This window comes from Aulonocara stuartgranti, assembly GCF_965226115.1.
Source record: "Aulonocara stuartgranti genome assembly, chromosome: 14".
In the NCBI taxonomy this organism is placed as follows: Eukaryota; Metazoa; Chordata; class Actinopteri; order Cichliformes; family Cichlidae; genus Aulonocara; species Aulonocara stuartgranti.
In genome coordinates, this window is record NC_138950.1 from 14567677 (window position 1) to 14588982 (window position 21306).

The following is a 21306-nucleotide window of genomic DNA, read 5'->3' on the forward strand; positions in this document are numbered from 1 at the left end:
GAGCTAAGGGTGCAAAACAATCGCATGAGTGCTGCTGTTTGACTTAGGAAGAATAAAGTAGTCGTGGTAAGCCAATCACATGACCACTTCAAGATGACAAAGCAGCAATGTGATATATACCAGTTTTTAAATTGTGTTGATAGGCCACATAAAACCAGAGTCATGATAAACAATATATACGCGTTTTTTCGTCAATAGTTTCGTCACGTTTACTGTCTAAGGACAGCGCTAGCAAGCACTCTCTGCTTATGACCAAAAACAAAAAAAACCCTGCCAGATTTGTGAGGTTTAGCATGTTTGGAGTGTGTAGTTAATGTGTAAATGATCAGCGTTCTGCTCTACCAGGTGTAACAATTGAGTTTAACATCCAGGCATCCATGAAAACGGAATTTATGACATTTAACGGAGTTAGAAGTTAGCAGGGAGTTAGCTCGCTAGCTTCTATCTAAATACAATATAGCATGTCCTGACTGCGGGGTTTTGGAAACAAATTAAAACGTACAGCTCTGCTATCACTTCCAGCATAAATGAAGACAGAAAACTAAACAGCAGTGATGTTTGTAGGGTTACTGAAGTTGGGCTAGCTGGTATACAATGATGTGCTACGTGACCGCTAGCGACACAGCTATGTTAGCATAATATAAACAAGCTAACTTTTTTTCCACTCGATAAAAGTTAACGTGAGTGTTCTCGGTGGTCAGGAACAAATGTAATCGCATGGCAGGATGCTGTAAAAGGACCAAACTTCAGCCAGGAGAACAACTGAGATAATCCATCCACAATACGAGGTTAGTCATTCATATATTCATATTCAGGAAGAGCCTCAGTTGCAAGTATCTAAAAAAATCTTGATTTTCTAACCCAAATATTTTCTTAAGGTCCTGGAAACTCATCACTTTTCCATTTTTCAACAAGGTACTGTATGTGGTGAGACCTTTATTTGCCCATGTTTTGAATGTCGAGTCGAGCTTACTAGGCAAAAATTCTGGGTCATATGCAAACCACTTAAGGAATCCGGCCCTCTGGTTTAATTGATACTTTTTAAGTACTCTTTCCCATATCTTTATTGAACTTACTATCCAAGGGTTGCCCGGGTCTCCCAGGAGTCGTAACTCTGACGGATCTCCTATCAGTGCCCCGATAGGGAAATTACCTCCCAAGGACAATTCCACTTCTTTCCATCTTGAACAGTATCCAGGTTTACACCAGCCCACCAGATTTCTTATTTGTGTTGCACTGTAGTAGTCCTGTAGGCAAGGGAGGCCTAATCCTCCTTTATCCTTGGGAAGCTGAATTTTTATGAACTTAACTCTTGGCTTTTTACCCACCCATATAAATCTTGAGAGGATCATATCCCATTCTACAAAGTATCTATCAGGGTTTTCTATAGAAACAGACTGGAATAAGTACAGTATCTTTGGGAGCATATTCATTTTTATGATATCCACTCTAGAAGAGATGCTTAGATAAGGGGTTAATGACCATCTGCTAATATCTAGCATGATATCTTTTTTAAGTAGGGGGTAGTTGATTTCTTCCAAACTGGTTATATCCATTGATAAGTTTATGCCCAGATATTTGATAGTTCTTTTGTCACAGCTTAGTTTGTATTTGCTGAGCAGATTTATTATTTTTTATTTATTTTCATTTATTTATTTATTTTTTTTTTTGGGGCTACTAAGAATTTGTGTTTTTTGTATATTCAATTTATATTGCGAGTATAGCCCATACTCCTTTACCACTGACATGAGCTCCATATGTGATTCAGTAGGTTTTGATAAGTAAACCAAGACATCATCTGCGAACAAGGCCAATTTCTGCTCACTTCCAGCAATATTAATCCCTTTTATTTTACCTTTCAAGCTTAAAAGCATCTGAAAGTTCACCGTTAATCTTTATTTTTGCAGTTGGGCTATTATACAAAGCCCTCAATATTGTAATGATGGACCCATTAAACCCAAATCTAAGCATTGCTTGCAATAAAAACTCCCATCTCACAGAGTCGAAAGCTTTTTCAGCATCTATCAATAATATATCTGGTATTTTATTTAAACATGTCTAATAATTTGCATTCATTAGCGTTCATTAGTCAAACCTCGGATGCAGGAGGAACAATACAGTTTTTGTTCTAGTTGCTGGATGAGCTCTTTATGCTTTCAAGGATATTTGAGGGTTTGTGCGAGTTTGCCCCACCATTCTACATGTGTTTTGTGGACTTGGAAAATGCACTAATCGCATCACATGGAGTGTATTTTGGGTTGTGCTTCTGGATTATATGGTGTCTGGCCCATTGTTATGAGACATTTGGTTCTTAGTTGCAACAGTTAACTTTCGTAATCACTTCCTACAAATCATCAACTTGTCTGCTACACCCCATTTCTAAAGGACTTCTCAAAGATGTTTTACCATTAGTTAATGCTTTAATCTTAAAGCCATGAAGCCAGATGACATGTATCAGTTAGTTAAACTGCAAGAATGTCTTAAAGACATAAAGACTTGGATGACCAAAATTCTAAGTTCCTTTTTCTAAATTCAGATAAAACTGAGGTTTTTGTACTTGGCCTTAACATTTCTGGAACATGGTGTTTAACCAGATACTTCCTGGAGTTCCTCGAGTTGCTTTTGACCTGTTTAAGACTATGCTTCCTCTTTACCGTCACCCAGCCAGCCTGTTTCCCTGGCTGCTTGGGATAGTCTGCTACAGGGGACTGGCTAGCTATGTGGTTTTCAAGGGTGTGAAGCCGAGTCTCCAATTCATTGATCATGGCCTCCAGAGTTAAAAATAGGTTACATTTATTCCAAGCAACATAATTGCTAGAGGCTGAGGAGTAACTAAACATCTGACACAATGAGCAGGAAAGTGCAGGAGGGACAGGTGAAGAGGCCATGCTGATAGCAAGGTGGCTACGAGCTAAAATATGTCCTTCAAAGTGCATCTTAAACAAATATGCAGGAGTGCATTTCTTACATTGGCATAATATTGTTAAGGTTCACATAATATTGAGGAAGGAGAGTACAAACAACCATGGTCCAGAATATCTTGGTCAAACAATTGATTTTAATGAATACAGGCGTGGGAAGACCACTCTGTATGCAGACAGGAATTAATCTTCGACTTAATCAAAGCATACACAGATTTTTATAGCATCAGGGTTTGAATTAACGACGCCCCTTCATACGTCACAGACAGAATATATACACACGTCAAATCAAAACCACAATGACTTTTAACACAGTTTAAAAGAACGTTGTCTTCGTCTCGTCTGGAACACGAGCCCCACATCCTACCAGACGCTGTTCCTCTTTCCAGAGACAAACATGACCAACCTCTCACCTATAAATGAGTCTACTAATGTGTGTGTGTGTGTGTGTGTATGTGTTGACCTTACATGCCCTCTCATCTCACCCGTTGCACTTCTGACCTTTTACCAGACCAGAGGCTCATCCTTATGTGTAATAACCTAACTGAAACTATATGTACTATGTTGAATAAATGTTTTAATCAAGAACCTCTACTAAGAGCTTAGTAAAAGAATATAAAAGTATAACAGACAATTTGAATAACCTAGTAATTCAAATAGCCTCGTCTAACCTGCTCAGAATAACTTAGACTCTGCTTTCACTTCTGCAAACTCTCTGCAACTTCCTGTCAGGCTGCAACTTAGTCTTTCTAAAAGACACACACTGTTTAAACCTCTGAATACAATATCAATGCTGCAGATTATATTATTAATGCAATGGTAATGATGATGATTATTTAACAATAGCAGTAAAATAATTTCCCTGCTCCACAATATCTCTAAAATCAGAAACATCCTGTCCCAGAGTTATGTTGAAAAACTATGCCTCATAGTACCATATCATCCCAAAAGTGCAATTTGACTGCTGGCTAGGGATGGGTACCGATATCTGACATAAACGGTAGTAACCAGACCAAAAAGCAACGCACATTTCGGTGCTTTATTTCGGTGCTTTTTTTTTTCTTTCCTGAATTCCACCATGGCCGGTCCCAAGCCCGGATGAGAAAGGAGGAGGGTTGGGCGTTGGGCTAGCAACTCGACCCCATAAAAACTTTTACCGCTACGGAAACGACAAGAGAGAAATATCGAATACGAGATGTTAGCGGTGAAGAGCGCCGTCTGATGACTTGGAACGTCAGAACTTTAGTCCAGAGTGGACGGTTAGCACAAGTGCTGCGCGAGTTTGAGCGATACATGTTGGACATCTTGGGCCTGAGCGAGGTAAGATGGACTGGAAATGGGCGAACGAGTGGCAGCCGCACTGGTCAGTTGGCGACCAGTCTCTGAACAACTGATCGTGGCAAGATTTATCTCCACCCATGAGAAAACCACTGTGACTGAAGTTTGTGCTCCGACCGAGGACGCCGATGACATGGACAAGGACGCCTTCTACGACGAGCTTCAAATGGTTCTGGACGAGGTGCACCGGCATGACATCGTCATACTCATGTGCGACTTCAACGCAGAGATTGGACCTGATCGAAATGGCTTTGAGCAGATGATTGGCCCGCATGGATCGGCCGCGAATACAAATGACAATGGCCTGCGATTGACTAGTTTCTGTGCGGCAAACAATCTCTGCGTCGGGAACTCATACTTTCGTCATAAGCAAATTCACAAGAAGACGTGGAAAAGCCCTGGTGGTCTAACAGCAAATGAGATCAACTACATTTGCATATCGAGGCGATGGAGGTCAGCTACTGCTGACGTAGTCACTCGACGCGGCGCGGATGTTGGGTCTGACCACTATCTTGTTATGGCAAAGCTCCAGTTGCGGCTCAAACGAACAAGACAAGATGCTTGCCTCGTACGCCCTTTCGATGTTGCCAAGCTCAAGGATTGCGATTTCCGCAACCGATATAACGCTGAGATCCGAAATCGCTTTGCCATCTTGAATCAGTTACTAATTACTGATTACTTCCCCAAAAACGTAATCCCGTTACTTTACTGATTAGGGAGCAGCAGCCGTTCTTCTCTCGGCGAGTAGCTTAATGTTGTCTGTGTGTAATTTACGTTGAGTAGGCTAACCACGTTATTAAATTAATGCATGTAAGGTGAACTAGCAAACACAGTCATAGTTACATGCGGCTGTCTTCTTGTTTGATGGCAGATACTCCTTTAACCCTGGCCAAAAAGGCTAAAATTACCAAAGAAAAAGTGGACGAAATTCATAGGGCAGCGACAAAATTTATAGACAAAGATCTCCATCCATTTTCAACGGTGGAGTAACCATAAAACAAAAGACTGCTAAAAATAAAAACATAAGAGGTTTTTGGACAACGTTTGTGTTCTCCATTCTTTAAGCACCAGTTCTAGCACCGTTTGAGCACTGGCACCGTTTCAAAAGTACCGGTTTGGCACTAGTATTGGATAGAGATGGACCGATCCAATATTACGTATCGGTATCGGTCTGATACTGACCTAAATTACTGGATCGGATATCGGAGAAAAATAAAAAATGTAATCCGATCCATTAAATATCACGAAAGCACCTCACAAAACTTGCAACACGCCGTAACTCACCTCAGAATGTTAGCACGTCGGAGCAGTATGCATCACGTGATAGAGCAGCACGTTTAAGCTTGATCAGCTGTTGTTAGAATGTATTTAATATTACTTTCTACTCGAGGATCTTTTTCTACGTAGCTGACGCTGGTAACTGTGCAGGGGCGGATATAGCAAAGTTTAGCCAGGGGGGCCGATAGGGCATTAACAGGGAAAAGGGGGCACAAAGACATACTTTTCTTTCTTATTCTCATTTAAAATGTCTAGCTTTTAATAAATAATTATCTGACACCCAAAGTTTTAATTTGATGCAAAATGAATAGAAGTCCATTACTGTATATAGTGACTATTAAGTCTAATATATATACCCTAGTAAGCTATAGTACTTTTTCCTTTGGGAAGGTACCATCTGTGCAGTCTGCAATTTTGTTGAAGAAAGATGTTGAATCTATTTAATATTTCTTGAAAAATAATTGATTTCTGTGCATTTTTTTTCACACTGCATCAAATTAAGGTTGATTACGTCAATTAAGCATCATGAGGTGGAGCGTGAGGGGTGGTTCCCTATTTTTTATTTATTTATTTTTGTTGTTGCTGGGAGTTGGAACCCTATTAGTTAGGTTGCTTAATATTTATGCTAAGTACTCTTTAAAATACCAGAATAGGGAGGATGGTGTAGGTTTAAGTTTATTAGATTGATCAGTATTGCTGAACTATGACATTTTTTTTTGCATACAGGTATAACAGAATAGCTTTAGTGTAGTTGTTGTTTTAAACTTGAGTATGAACTTATACAAAATGCAGCAAGATATTTAAAAAACAGTTTTGTTGATTAAAAAACACTATATCGGATTCATATCGGTATCGGCAGATATCCAAATTTATGATATCGGTATCGGTATCGGACATAAAAAAGTGGTATCGTGCCATCTCTAGTATTGGATAAAACCTAAACGATACTCATCCCTACTGCTTGCTTGTGGTTCAATACACCTAGACTATTTTCAAGATTAGGCTTAAAACTTTACTTTTTGATAAAGCATATAGTTAGAACTGGATCAGGTGACCCCAAATCCTCCCTTAGTTAAACTGCAATAGGTCTCGGCTGCTTGAGCCTTCCCATGTTTCACGGAATGTTTCTTTTTCCTTCACATTTTTTACTCGCTGTATGTTTATACACTACTTTGCGCTGAATCGTTACTTGTTATTAATCTCTAGCTCTCTTTCACATATTGCCCCCCCCCCCACACACACACACACACACACACCCACCCCCAGAGACTGGTTCTGCTGGAGGTTTCTTCCTGTTAAAAAGGAGCCTCTCCTTCACACTGTTGCCAGAGTGTGCTTGCTTAGAGAGGGGGTCATCTGCTTGTTTGGGTCTTTTCAGGGGTTTTTTGTATTATTGTAGGGTCTTTACCTTACAATATAAAGTGCCTTGAAGCAACTGGTAAAAAATGTAATGTAATGTAATGAATTGAACTGAACTGAACTGAACTGAACTGAACTGAACTGAATTGAATTGAAATGAATTGAATGGGCTGGAGACTGCTTGCTCAGTGTCTCAGACCTGGAGGAAAAAAAAGTCTAAATGAACTAATACTGAGTATGACATATCTATCACCCACCTGGCTCTCATTCAGAGTTTCTTTCTGACTTCTCTAATGGTAAGCTCTGTATCCAGGCTGACAAATACCAAAAGTTCTGTTGAAACAAATAATCTTTTAACGTTTTCTTGAAAAAAAAAAGTATGAATTATTTTGCAAATAGAATTTTAAGAATTAGAGAAAAATATTTTTTTTTAACAATCTCACAGGTTTATAATTATGTACAGCAAACAGATTTTCTCTCTTGAACTCCCTCCACAGCCGTGGCTCCAGGGTAAGGGTCCAGTAACACTGTGCAACTGAACTGCTTCCTCTCACCTCTGACCAATTTGCCTTAGAAGACCCTACCGGGGGGAGATAAAGCTCCCTGACAACATAGCCATTGGGATCACTGGAAACTATAAACCAGTCCACCACAATAAGGTGCCAATTCACTGAGATGTTTCTGGCGGGGCACAGCCCAAAGAAACGGCATGACCTGATCTTCTGTAGGCCCACCAACACCAAAGTGTCTCTTCATTAATTACTTTTTCATTTACTATGTACTTACACATTGCATTTAATCATTACTTAGTATTGGTCCCTGGCTGACAGTTTGTTTTTTGTCCTGCCTTCCTCCCATCACAGATGTTTTCCCCTCCCTGAACATAGCTCTGTCAGTTTTCTTTCTAGTAAAAAGGAGTTTTCACTCCCTGCTCTTTTAAATTGCTTGCTCATAGGGTGTTATTTTATTGTTGAGGTTTTCTTTTTTTATTGTCTTTACCTTACTATATAAAGTGCCTTAAGGTAACTGCTGGTGCTATATGAATAAAATTGAATTGAATTAAGTTTGGTTTATTAGGTTATTAACATGGAAAACTGAAACAGGCAATTTTCCATTTAATACTCCCGATTCTTATTATCAAACATGTAATAACAAATGTGATTACACATGAACTACGAAATTTGGTAACAAGCTTTATCATTGGTGGGATTGTTGGAAAGCAACAATTCTAGTACAATTATTGCTTTGGTTATTCTGTTTCTTCTTCTTCTTAATAATAATAATAATAATAATAATAATAACATCATTTGCCAGCTAGCCAGTCTCACACAGTTTGTTTTAGGCAAGCCATTCACACCTCAAAATAATCAGCTTGATCATGCGCTACATGATTCAATTCAGAACAACACAACCACAGCACAAAGTAGGGGACAAGTAGAAGTCACATCCATACACAATGGACCCCAGTCCAACACAATGCAATACAGAGTCTGGGATGTAAGGAGGCTCCTGCACTGTTTGGGTAGCATTTACTCCCTATTGTTGTGATACAAACTCCAGTAATAAAATGAGGTTACTTCTAGATTACTGTCACTAATTTGAAAAAAATCTTCCAAAGGCTACGTTATCACATTATAGCATATAGATTATCATATTGTTACTAAAATTACTCAAATAAAAATACTATATAACTATAATATATAAAATATAAAATTTTTGCCTCATAGACATTGTTATTTTACTTGCCATTCATGATCACTATTTATTATTTCACTAATTAAATTTCAGTTTCTTTAAATTTAAAAATCCATAGTTGATACTCCGCTTCCTGTTCAGTAACATCTTGATAATTTCATAGAAATAAATTGTAATTTTTTATTATTTTCTCCCTACTTAAAAATTAATACCCCACTATTATAATGTTAGTTCTAATTTGTAATATAAAGTCCAGCTGAAAATATTTTACAAGAAGAGAACACAGACATGGAAACACTGTAGAGGTTACACTCAAGACTTGATCAACCACCACTGGATAGGGGCACGCCCTCTTGAAGAAAACAAAAAAGAAAAAAAAACAGCCTTTGTCAAAATACCTATATAAACCAGTAAAACTCTCTTACACTCATATACAAACCACTGACATCAGGCAGGGATGGAGACAGCGGGTCTTACAATTGGTCTGATATTAGCAGTGTATTTTTTTCAGCTGAACTCAGTTATTGTGTTGGCTGTGTGCCTAGATTGTCTGAATTATAGGAATAGGTTTACAGCAGCTCATGCTGGTACACTGGTTTCATCTGTGAACTGTAAGCTCCAGGGTAGCACTCGTCTGCCAGCATTCTCAATGGATGGAGATTTTATTATTGGGGGATCGTTCTCCCTTCATGCCTACATGGATACATTTTATAACAACTACTCTAGCATACCAAAGCCTGTGAAATGCAAAGGGAGGTCAGTAACAGTGAGATATGTGTGATAACAACATATTGGATTGTATAATGGGGGATTAAAGTTGACATGTATTGTGTTTAAAGGTGCTGAATTATCTCTGTGTCGCACCAAAAACAAATGTAAAGCAATAATGCTGGATAATTTGCAATTTTTCATTTAATTTTAAGTTTTATTCCAGTTTTAAAAGCTTCATAAATTAAAGTGTGTTAAGCAACAGTTTCATAAGTGTCAACCCAGAAAACAAAAGATAAATTCCAGTAGTTATCTGACAGTGGTTCAATCCTCCAAAATGTCCTTCATATGTAGCCTTGTAGCCTTAATTCTAACACTTGCTTGACTGTCTACAGCATTGACACCCGTGGGCTGCACTTCTCACGTGCAATGATCTTTGCCATAGAAGAGATTAATAACAACACAGACCTGCTACCTGGAATCAAGCTTGGATACCAGATCTATGATTCATGTGCATTAGTGCCTGTTGCAGTGCATGTGGCATTTCAGTTTCTAAATAGCTTCGACCCTGTGTTTTCCACTGGTAACAATTGTTCTCAGTCTGGTATGGTGATGGCTGTTGTCGGGGACTCTGGGTCTACACCATCCATCAGCATTTCACGTCTCATAAGTCCCTTTAACATTCCTCAAGTATGTATTTTTTTTAATTTTGGCACAAAATTTACATCTCCATAAAATTTGAATGCACAGTTATTTAATGAGTAGCACTGTTTTTTTGTTTTGTTTTAGGTTAGCCACTTTGCCACATGTGCTTGCTTGTCTGACAAGCAGCAGTACCCAAATTTCTTCAGAACAATTCCCAGTGACCAGTTTCAAGCTGAATCACTAGCCAAGCTGGTAAAACACTTTGGCTGGACTTGGATAGGTGCTGTTCGGTCAGATTCGGATTATGGAAATAATGGCATGGCTTCTTTTCTCCAAGCAGCACAGAAAGAGGGGATCTGTGTGGAATACTCTGTATCTTTCTATCGGACAGACCCACAGAGCAGAATTCAGAAAGTAGCAGATGTTATCCGCAGGTTTCTATATCACAGATATAACATGTGGATTATTGTATGTGTTGAAATTAGGTTCCTTTTTTAAGTAATATTTCATGTCATATCATGAGACAGTCAAAAAATGTTTTTAATGCTTTATGTTGTATCTCAAGGTCTAAAGCTTTAGTTGTTGTGGCATTTGCATCTTTTGGAGACATGAAGATCCTGTTGGAGGAGCTTTCACGTGAGCCTTTCCCAAATCGCCAGTGGATAGGCAGTGAATCATGGGTAACCAACACAGAATTAACGAGGTTCAGTTTCTGTGCTGGGGCCATTGGATTTGGTATTCCGAAGTCTGCAATCCCAGGTCTCAGAGAATTCCTGCTGAATCTCTCTTTCTCTGAAGTGGCTGCTTCGTCAGTGCTCACTGAGTTTTGGGAGGATGCATTCAACTGTAGACTGAAAAAAAGTAAGAAAGTTTTCTTGCTTACAGAAAAACATCTAATTTGTAAGATTTATCAAAATAAAAAGTATGAAATCTAGATCAAAGTTCAGTGGTGAAAAGATATGTTTATGTTTGTTCATTTTTCTGTAGGTGCTGCTACTGTAGACGAGAAAGTTTGTGATGGAAATGAAGACATACAGAATCTACAAAGCCAATACACTGACACGTCTCAGCTCAGAATTACTAACATGGTGTACAAGGCTGTGTATGCAATAGCACATGCCATTCATAATGCAGTGTGTCATGGAAAAAATGTCACAACTCAGTGTGACAAACTAACCAACTTAGAGCCCAAACAGGTAAGATTAAACGTATATGTTAATGTCATTGTCTTTTATTATTTCTGATCTCACATGGATGACGTGTAATATTACTATTAATTTTTAAAATATCAAACTTTTTTTATTTCTTTTCTTTCTGTCTTAACTCATCCTTTCAGGTTTTAACTGAACTGAAGAAAGTAAATTTTTCCCAAAATGGTTATGATGTGTCTTTTAATGCTAATGGGGATCCTGTGGCTATCTATGAGCTGGTAAACTGGCAAAACCACGAGAGTGGCAACACTGAGATAGTAACTGTAGGACTGTATGATGCGTCACTACCAGTGGGCAAGGAGTTTAGAATTAACAGAAACATAAACTGGATGGAAGATAGCACAAAAGTAATGAGTCAAGAATCTATATAATTAAATTCAATGAGTATGAAATCCTTATAGCTGTGCAGAAAATATTTACATCTATTACACTTCCTTTATGTCTTTGACAGGTGCCAGTGTCAGTGTGCACTGACAGTTGTCCTCCAGGAACTCGTAAAGTACTGCAGAAAGGAAAACCCATCTGCTGCTATGATTGTATACTGTGTCCTGAGGGAGAGATTAATAATATTACAGGTAAAACTGAATGATGATTATTATCAATATCTGTAAAATTGAATAAAATAAAAAAAGAATCTCTCTTTTTCTTTTTTAAAAAAATGTATTTCTTTGATTTAGATTCAGCTGACTGTTTACCCTGCCACAAAGAGTTCTGGCCTAACTCAAAGAGAGACACCTGTATCCCTAAACCCATAGAGTTTCTTTCATTTCAAGACATCCTTGGAATCATCCTGGCCACATTCTCAGTTCTGGGTGCCTTACTGGCCATTATCACCGCAGGTGTATTCTTTTATCACAGGACATCTCCAATTGTCCGAGCCAACAACTCTGAGCTGAGCTTCCTGCTGCTCATCTCTCTCACTCTGTGTTTTTTATGTTCATTAACTTTCATTGGAGCACCATCTGAGTGGTCCTGCATGCTGCGCCACACTGCATTTGGGATCACCTTTGTGCTCTGTATCTCCTGTGTACTTGGGAAAACTATAGTGGTTTTAATGGCTTTTAAAGCGACACTTCCAGGTAGTAATGTGATAAAATGGTTTGGTCCTCCACAACAAAGAATGACTGTTATGTGTTTCACCTTTATTCAGATTTTAATATGTACTATTTGGTTGGTAGTGAGCCCTCCCTTTGCAATAAAAAATCTAACCACATACAAGGAGAAAATCATCCTGGAATGTGCATTAGGCTCTGCTATTGGCTTCTGGGTTGTGCTCGGTTATATAGGCATACTTGCTGCCTTTTGCTTTGTTTTAGCTGTTTTAGCTCGCAAATTACCTGATAATTTCAATGAAGCCAAGCTTATCACCTTCAGCATGCTGATATTTTGTGCAGTGTGGATCACCTTTATCCCAGCATATGTCAGCTCTCCTGGAAAATTTACAGTGGTTGTGGAAATATTTGCCATTCTGGCCTCCAGCTTTGGACTAATGCTGTGTATATTTGCCCCAAAGTGTTTTATCATATTGTTTAAACCTGAGAAGAACACGAAAAAATATTTAATGAGCAAAAATCAGTCATAGTATATTAATAATTAAAAAATTCTTAATATTGCAATTGTGAACTGAAATTGTGCTTTTTGTACTTACATGCCAATAGTTAAATTATTTATTATTCATATGTGTAACTCTTTAATATGTGAATGTTTTATTGTGATTTAAGCACATAAATAAATGATGGTAATGGTGGTAATACATTTATTTATTTATTGGCGCCTTTAAAGACCCTCAAGGTCCCCTTAACCCTTTAGAGCCGGTCGGAGCAGGCACGCTCTGTTTTGCATAACTATTTTTAAATCCCGGTAGCTCTGCAACCACGTAAGCTAGCGCAATAATTATTTTTGCATATGAAACCGGAGGAGTTGTACTTACATCTTATGCCATCAGCTTGTCCTAGGTCACAGTTTCCTTCCACATATAGCTTTGCAAAAACTGCATAAAAAGCGCTTGCAGGAACAAAAACATGATATTCCAGAAACACGCCTTGCCGATCCAATCAGCTGTTCATAACACTTCCTACGTTGGAACAGACGTCAGCGCGAACTTTTGCATGTCCGCCATTACCTGCCCGAAACCGGAAGTGATGTCATTTTCGCGGAAATGTAGTTCTTTTTTACCATCAGGGCCTGAGGGCCTAAACTGGTGTTTTTAAAAGTTATCTTTGACTTTATGACTTTCTGTGTCTTTTCTGGGATGCTTAGGACTCATATTGCATTGCTGTAAATAGTTTATTTTGATGCATATGCTGCTTTTTTGCAAATTTGCAGTATAATATTTATTTTCGTTTTTCCTGCAGTATATAAAAATTGGTGTATTTCAAAAATAAAACTATGAAGACACTCAAAATAAATTTCCTGTGGTAGGAAACTATTTTGTGCAACTTTTTTTTTATTTACAGTTTTGAGGGATAAGCCTCTTAAATTTCTCTAACTAGAAATATATGTTAAAAAAGCAAAAACGATTTTCAATTTTTTTGTAATTTATTGCACTTTTTTGCAATTTATGTAATTACTCTGCACTTAATGAATATATATTATTAAAATCTGGGCTATAATTGTTGTATTGATGTATAGCAACTTGAAATGCTCCCAAAAATGGCACCACACCATGTAAAAATATAATATAAGCTCTGGCGGACTTGGTTCTATGGTAGGTCTTAAAGGGTTAATTAGTACAATAAAAACACAAGGTAAATGAAAAATAAAAAAAACAAGTATGAAAGTATAAAAGCAAGTATAAAAGTAAACACGGTAAAAAATCGACTAAGATGGAATCATGATGTAGGGTATTCAGTTTTTAAATAGATGAGTTTTAAGACATGATTTAAGAGTGGAGAGAGCGTTTGTAGTCCGGAAACCTGATGGAAGTGCATTCCAAAGTCTCGGGCCAGAACAACTAAAGGCTCTGAGTAGTCAGGAGAGCAGGTGGAACAGACAAAAGGGAAGCTGAAGAAGACTGCAGTGTACAAGGGGGTGAGTATGTATGGAGAAGATCAGACAAATTTGGGGGAGCGAGGTTATGCAGTCGTGAGCTCTCAGAATTGGCTCTCTGAGCAAAAGAATGACAACACCACGGAACGCAAGTTTGATACCATCATGGGGAAGCTCGTGGTTCTCCAACGGGAGATTGAGAGACCAGTGTCAGAGTGTTAAAGAACAGCTTTGAAATTCTCATGAGTTGTTGCAAAAGAAAAATTACCATCATAATCCGGCTACCCCTTCGGCGCCAGCTGTGGGCTCAAGGCTAAGGCCGAACAAAAACTCCCTGATAACGACTGTGTTGAGTCTGTTCCTTCCCATTCCATGCAAGGCCACCTGGGTTGGCTGGAAGACTGTTTACTTAGCCTGGCAGGGCGAAGGGCACTATCTCAGCTGAACTATGGACACGCACACACATACATATACTGATACTGATAAGCACTCACTGACGCATCACCCTCCTCCCCGGATCCAACGCCACCTCCAACGCTTACCTCCCCTCTGATGTGGACATCGGGTCAACTGGAGGCGCAGTCAAAGATTGCAGCGGTCCCAGATCAGATGTACACACTGGAACACTTTCCCATGTTGCTTGTCTGTGTTTATTGTGTTATGGTGTGTTGATACCTGTGCATTCCTGTATTATCCTTTTGTGTTACACATTTCGATGTTTTTTTCCTCGCTACCTAGCCTGACCTGTCTCCCCAATGTGATGTTTGTGTATTGTATGCAGTGTTGGTCAAGTTACTTGAAAAAAGTAATCAGTAACTAATTACTGATTACTTCCCCAAAAAAGTAATCCCGTTACTTTACTGATTACTTATTTTCAAAAGTAATTAATTACTTAGTTACTTAGTTACTTTTTAAAAACACGATTTACAACCTGAAGAGGTGATAAAGCGATAGATCTTTCAGCCCAATTCTACTTTTTCTACATAATCCATTATACAAAATGTAATCAAATGGAAAATTCTCTTTTTTTTAACTTGTTTTATCAGTTTTAATCTTTTAACTTTATGCATCAAGCAAAAATTTAATTATATGCAACATTCTCTGACTTGAATAAATTAGTTTAACATTTAAACCTATTTTCTGCACATTCCAGCACATAAAATAAAATATTTTTTGTGTTTACACTCACTCTTTCAAATAGATGCAAGTAAAACACAGCAGAAAATAAATAAAGTCAAAGACTCAGCGGTCCTGTTGCTCTATTTTCGCCTGTAAAGCAGTACAGCGGTAGGCAGAGGTTTACCCTGGTGCAGGTGTGCCGCGGTCAGTTGAAGAATCCACGAGTTTCTCTGTGAATTTCCCATTACGTCGTTGCGCACTCGGTGCTTGCTTGGAAGTTTAGGGTTTTTTTTTCGCTGGTTTTATCAGAATCAGAATCAGAAAGGGTTTTATTGCCAAATGTTGAGCGGGTTTACAACATTAGGAAATTGCTGCGGTGCTTCAGTGCAAACATACTGTTATAAATTAAGCTTAAATAGACATGAAAATAAAAATGAGAATAAGAATTAAAAATGCTAAGTAGATAGATATATACATGATATATACATGAGTGCAGGTGGTGATCAGTGCCAAACATGGAATGATGCAGTGAACACAGCGTAGGGTCATGTGTTAGTGGTGGGAACAGTCATACGGTTATTGTTCATGTGTTCAACAGCAGAGGGGAAGAAACTGTTCTTATGGCGAGAGGTTCTGGTGCGAATGGACCGGAGCCTCCTGCCTGTGGGGAGCAGGTCAAACAGACTGTGTCCAGGGTGAGAAGGGTCAGCTGTGATCCGAGCTGCACGCCCCATTGTCCTGGAGGTGTACAGGTCCTGCAGAGATGGAAGTCTGCAGCCAATCACCTTCTCAGCAGAGCGCAAAACACGCTGCAGTCTCTGTTTGTCCCTGATAGTGGCTCCAGCGTACCACACGGTGATGGAGGAGGTGAGGATGGACTCGATGATTGCAGTGTAGAATTGCATCATCGTCCGTGTTGGCAGGTTGAATTTCTTCAGCTGCCTCAGGAAGTACATCCTCTGCTGGGCTTTCTTAATGACGGAGGTGATGGTGGGCTCCCACTTCAGGTCCTGGGTGATGGTGGTACCCAGGAAGCGGAATGAGTCCACAGAGGTGATGGGGGTGTCAGTCAGGATGATGGGGGGGAGTGGAGCTGTGTGCTTCCTGAAGTCCACAATAATCTCCACTGTCTTCTGGGCATTCAGCACCAGGTTGTTGTGGCTGCACCAGGACACCAGACGTTCAACCTCCCTCCTGTAGGCAGACTCATCCCCGTCCGAGATGAGTCCAATAACGGTGGTGTCATCTGCAAACTTGATTAACTTGACAGACTGGTGGGTGGAGGTGCAGCAGTTGGTATACAGGGAGAAGAGCAGGGGAGAAAGAACACAGCCCTGAGGCGAGCCGGTGCTGATGGTCCGGGAGTCCGAGACATTCTTTCCCAGCTTCACATGCTGTTTCCTGTCCGTCAGGAAGTCAGTGATCCACCGGCAGATGGGATCAGGCACATTCATCTGGGAAAGCTTGCCTTGGAGATGGTCTGGAAGGATGGTATTGAAGGCAGAGCTGAAGTCCACAAACAGGATCCTGGCGTAGGTTCCTGGGGAGTCCAGATGCTGCAGGATGAAGTGTAGGGCCATGTTGATGGCGTCATCTACAGACCTGTTGGCTCTGTATGCAAACTGCAGGGGGTCCAGGAGGGGGGCCATGAGGGTCTTGAGATAGGAGAGAACCAGGCGCTCAAAAGACTTCATGACCACAGATGTCAGAGCCACGGGTCTGTAGTCATTTAGTCCAGTGATCCTAGGTTTCTTGGGGACAGGGATTATAGTAGAGGACTTGAAGCAGGCAGGCACATGACATGCCTGCAGTGAGGAGTTGAAAATGCCAGAAAACACTGGGGCCAGCTCGTTTGCACAGTGTCTGAGGGTGGCAGGAGACACACCGTCTGGGCCGGGAGCTTTTTGAGCATTCAGACTCTTAAACTGCTTCCTCACACCTTCTTCATGAATATGAAGAGTTGTGGTGGGAGGAGGTGGTGTGAAATCCTCTTTTGTGTGGGGTGAGGAGGGGGGTGTTGTAGGTGAAGTGTTTGAAGGTGGTGATGGCTCTATGGAGGGGGTAGAGGTGGGGGAATGAGTGTCCAAAGTGTCTCTATTGTTGGGGCCGTTGCAGGTGTGAAGGCTGCCTGATGGCTCGTCAAAACGGCAGTAAAAGTCGTTGAGGGTGTTGGCCAAGAGCAAGTCATCAGTGGAGTGGGGGGTTTTAGGCTTGTAGTTGGTGATATTCCTAAAACCTTTCCACACAGAGGCCAAGTCATTCACTGAGATCTGCTGCTGCATCTTCTCAGAGTGCTGGTGTTTAGCAATGTCCACTTCTTTAGTGAACCTGTACTTGGCCTCTCTGTAGCAGTCCCTGTCTCCGCTTCTGAACGCCTTTCTCTTTTCCAGCCACAGCTTTTTGAGTTTAGGAGAAAACCAGGGTTTGTCATTGTTATAACTCACCCTGGTGCGTGATGGCACAATGCTGTCCTCACAGAAGTGGATATAGGAGGTGACAGTGTCCGTAAACCACCGTTATGGTGGTTTTATTTTTTTTTGTACAGTAGGAGACTAACACTGAATAAAACTAATTTATGATCTGAAAAATGCATGTCCAATACAGCACAGTTCTTCAGGATGACACCAGTGCAGCAGAGAAGATCCAAAATATGTCATTTGGAGTGTGTGCAAATAGCCATATATTGGTGTAAGTCGAAATTGTTCAGACAGGATATAAAATCTCTTGTGGATGAATTTGATGTGCTGTCCATGTCAATATCAAAATCTCCCAGCAGTAGTATATTTATTTGGAGATATGAGTAGAATTTCAGAAAGATAGTCAGAAAAGTATGTTAAAAAGTCAAAGTTGGGTTTATGATAGATGGTAAATAGCAACTAAAAGTGTGGGAATTGGGCCATTAATTTGTTTGATAATGGATTGAATAGAGGAATAGGCAGGAGCAGAAAGACAAGATACCTTATACCTCATCCGTGTGTCCAGACCCACATCCAGACACACGGGGTTGGCAGGTGTAAACAAATCCAGGCAGAGTGGTGATATTGAGTTTGGCGAAATCATTTGGACACTGCCAAGTCTCTGTTAGAAAGTCAAGTTGTAATTGGCCTCGCTAGAAGTGTGACTAGCTGTCCAAACAGCTCCGTTCCCTGTGGGGAACGGTTCTGGCTCCGTTCCTCTTCACCATCTACACTGCAGACTTCTCCCACAATTCCACCCAGTGCTTCCTGCAGAAGTTCTCTGATGACTCTGCAATAGTCGGCCTCATCACTGATGGGGACGACAAGGAGTACAGAGGTCTGACCCAAGACTTTGTGGACTGGTGCCAGCTGAACTACCTCCAGATCAACGCCGGTAAAACCAAGGAACTGGTGGTAGACTTCCGCAGGCACAAGCATTCTCCACTGCAACCACTGAACATCCAAGGTATGGACATTGAGGCTGTGGACAGCTACAGGTACCTTGGTGTTCATCTGAACAATAGACTGGACTGGACTCATAACTCAGACGCCCTCTACAGGAAAGGGCAGAGCAGGCTGTACCTGCTGCGGAGACTCAGGTCGTTTGGAGTGGAGGGCCCACTCCTGAAGACCTTCTATGACTCTGTTGTGGCTTCTGCTATCTTTTATGGTGTGGTCTGCTGGGGCGGCAGCATCTCTGCTGGGGACAGGAAGAGACTGAACAGGGTGATCCGAAGGGCCAGCTCTGTTCTAGGATGCCCTCTGGACCCAGTGGAGGTGGTGAGTGACAGGAGAACGGCGGCTAAGCTGTCATCCCTGTTGGACAACATCTCCCACCCCATGCAGCAGACTGTGACAGCACTGAGCAGCTCCTTCAGTGGGAGACTGCGGCACCCACGGTGTGGGTCAGAGAGATTTCGCAGGTCTTTCCTCCCTACTGCTGTCAGACTCCATAATAAAGACTTTAACTGATCAAGCACACACATCCATACATATGCAATAATACTAAGTGCAATAATCCTTTCTGTCATCGTTGTATTTTTACTCAGTTGTATATAGTATTTGTATTTGTATTCTATTTTTATCTTATTGTATATTTATTTTATTTTATTCTACTGTATATAGTATTTTATTTTATTCTATTCTGTACAGTTGTGTACTGTATTTATTCTTATTGTATTCTAATTTTTGCCTCATAACTTTTGCACTGTCCACTTCCTGCTGTGACAAAACAAATTTCCCACGTGTGGGACTAATAAAGGTTATCTTATCTTATCTTATCTTATCTTAAACATGAACCCAGGAACTAGATATTTGGCAAAGTCGGTTGGCTCGGGGCATGGTCACGGTGAGCACAATTGGATTTATATGGTGTCTGAACAAGAGGGGTAAAGTCTTTGTAGCTGGTGGATAGGGGCTTGTACAGTTCATTATGAGAAGCAGCACAGTTTGTTTTGTTTCCTCCTTTTACAGCAATTTCTTGAAAGGCAGGTGCAGGGTCTTTGTATTTAGTTTTTACTGGGGCTGTTGATTCGGCTGCACTGATAGCTGTTTGTTCCAAAACATACTCTGCAGTGTGTTCTTGGATCTCAGCTAGGGATGGGCCATAAGCTACACTGCGTGTTTTGAAGCCTAATTCAAGTAGACCAGCTTCTAAATAATTAGCTTCTGCTATGGCAGCTTCCTTCTCTTGTTCTGCTCTCAGTGCATCGAGAGTAGATTGTAAACGTGCTTGCTCAACTTTAATTTCTATTTCTCTCTTTGCATATGAGGCTCTTGCTTGAGCAGCTTCAGCCTTTGCTTTTGCTCTGTGCAGTTCAATGCTAGCTGACGAGCCTGCCTTTGATGGTGGTTTGTGGGAACGGACTGACCCTGTCTCGCTTTTGAAAAATTTATTTTCAGACATTTTAGATTTCTTGTATTTTGATTGCGTCCATATGTACTTTACTTGGCTTAATAGGATTGTCGTAGCTCCACGCAGTGGCTTCTGTAGCTTTGCTGCTTGCCGTGGTGCTGTCTTTTCGCTGTAATTGGCCTTGCTAGAAGTCTGACTAGCTATCCAAACAGCTAAACATGAACCCAGGAACTCCAGACAGTAGATGAGATCTTATGAAGTTTACTGGTTCTTTCATTTTGTGAAACTGCAACAATAAAGCATATGTATGGAAATGTACATTACTTATCTCTACTGTTAACAACAATATGTGCCTTAAACCAATGACCTAACAATGCGATTGAGAAGCTAGCATGACGATTAGCACCGTAAATTAGCATATGAACCGGCGATCTCATTTACATATGAATAGCGTATTGAAAATGTGCTAACTGTCATCTGTCAAACATAAAGACAACACTTGGAGTGTCTCATTGCTTTTTACCATTAAATACTTACAGACAATGCGTTAACAAACACCCAAAAGAGGTGGAGCGGCCATCTTGAAACAGCATAGCAAGAAAACATCAACTTCCTCTCTAACTCTTCTTCTACTGTCATAAAATATCGACTTAAAGCGGCCACTGGGTGGCGCATTTTACTAACATTTAAAACATAAAATTAACCAAACAGTAACATAACATAAGTGTCTGATTATTAAGAAGATCATAGACAAGTGGCCCCTTGCTGGAAAGCGATCGGACATTGAGCAGTCAAACAGAGACAGGATAGTCGCTGCTAGCATTGTAAGTCGACCTGGCAAGGCTAGCAAGCACACTACGGTTAGCAGTCCATCCACGAGGCTTCCTAGCAGAGCAGCGCTGAGATGACCACAGGGATGTATCGGGTTCCTGCTGTCGATCTTGTAGTTCTGCATGGATCCGCAGTGGACATACTTTCAACGAGGGTGCCAGACAATGTCTGTGTGGGGCAGTAAAGCTGGTGAAAGGTCAAGAGGTGCTGGAAGCGTAAATGAGATACAATGATGCAGTGTATCTTATGGTGTGTTCACACCGAACGCGATGGACGCGAATAGAGCGTCAGGTTTACATGTAAAGTCAATGGAAAGGCGCGATGACACGCGATTGCGGGTCCCGCGAAAATTCGGAAGCAGATTTGCGTCGCGAAAACGCCAAAACGCGTGAAACGCGTGT

At 40.5% G+C, this 21306-nt stretch overlaps 1 protein-coding gene across 1 annotated transcript; it reads left to right on the forward strand.

Moving 5' to 3' along the window:
* Positions 1 to 9728: 9728 nt before the first annotated feature.
* Positions 9729 to 12737, forward strand: LOC309688136 (extracellular calcium-sensing receptor-like; the record flags this gene model as incomplete). The annotated part of the gene is made up of 7 exons (XM_082503610.1): positions 9729 to 9989; positions 10089 to 10378; positions 10510 to 10805; positions 10932 to 11140; positions 11281 to 11502; positions 11607 to 11730; positions 11833 to 12737. 7 exons carry the CDS (start codon positions 9729 to 9731, stop codon positions 12735 to 12737), a joined length of 2307 nt encoding a protein of 768 aa, XP_082359736.1.
* Positions 12738 to 21306: the final 8569 nt, after the last annotated feature.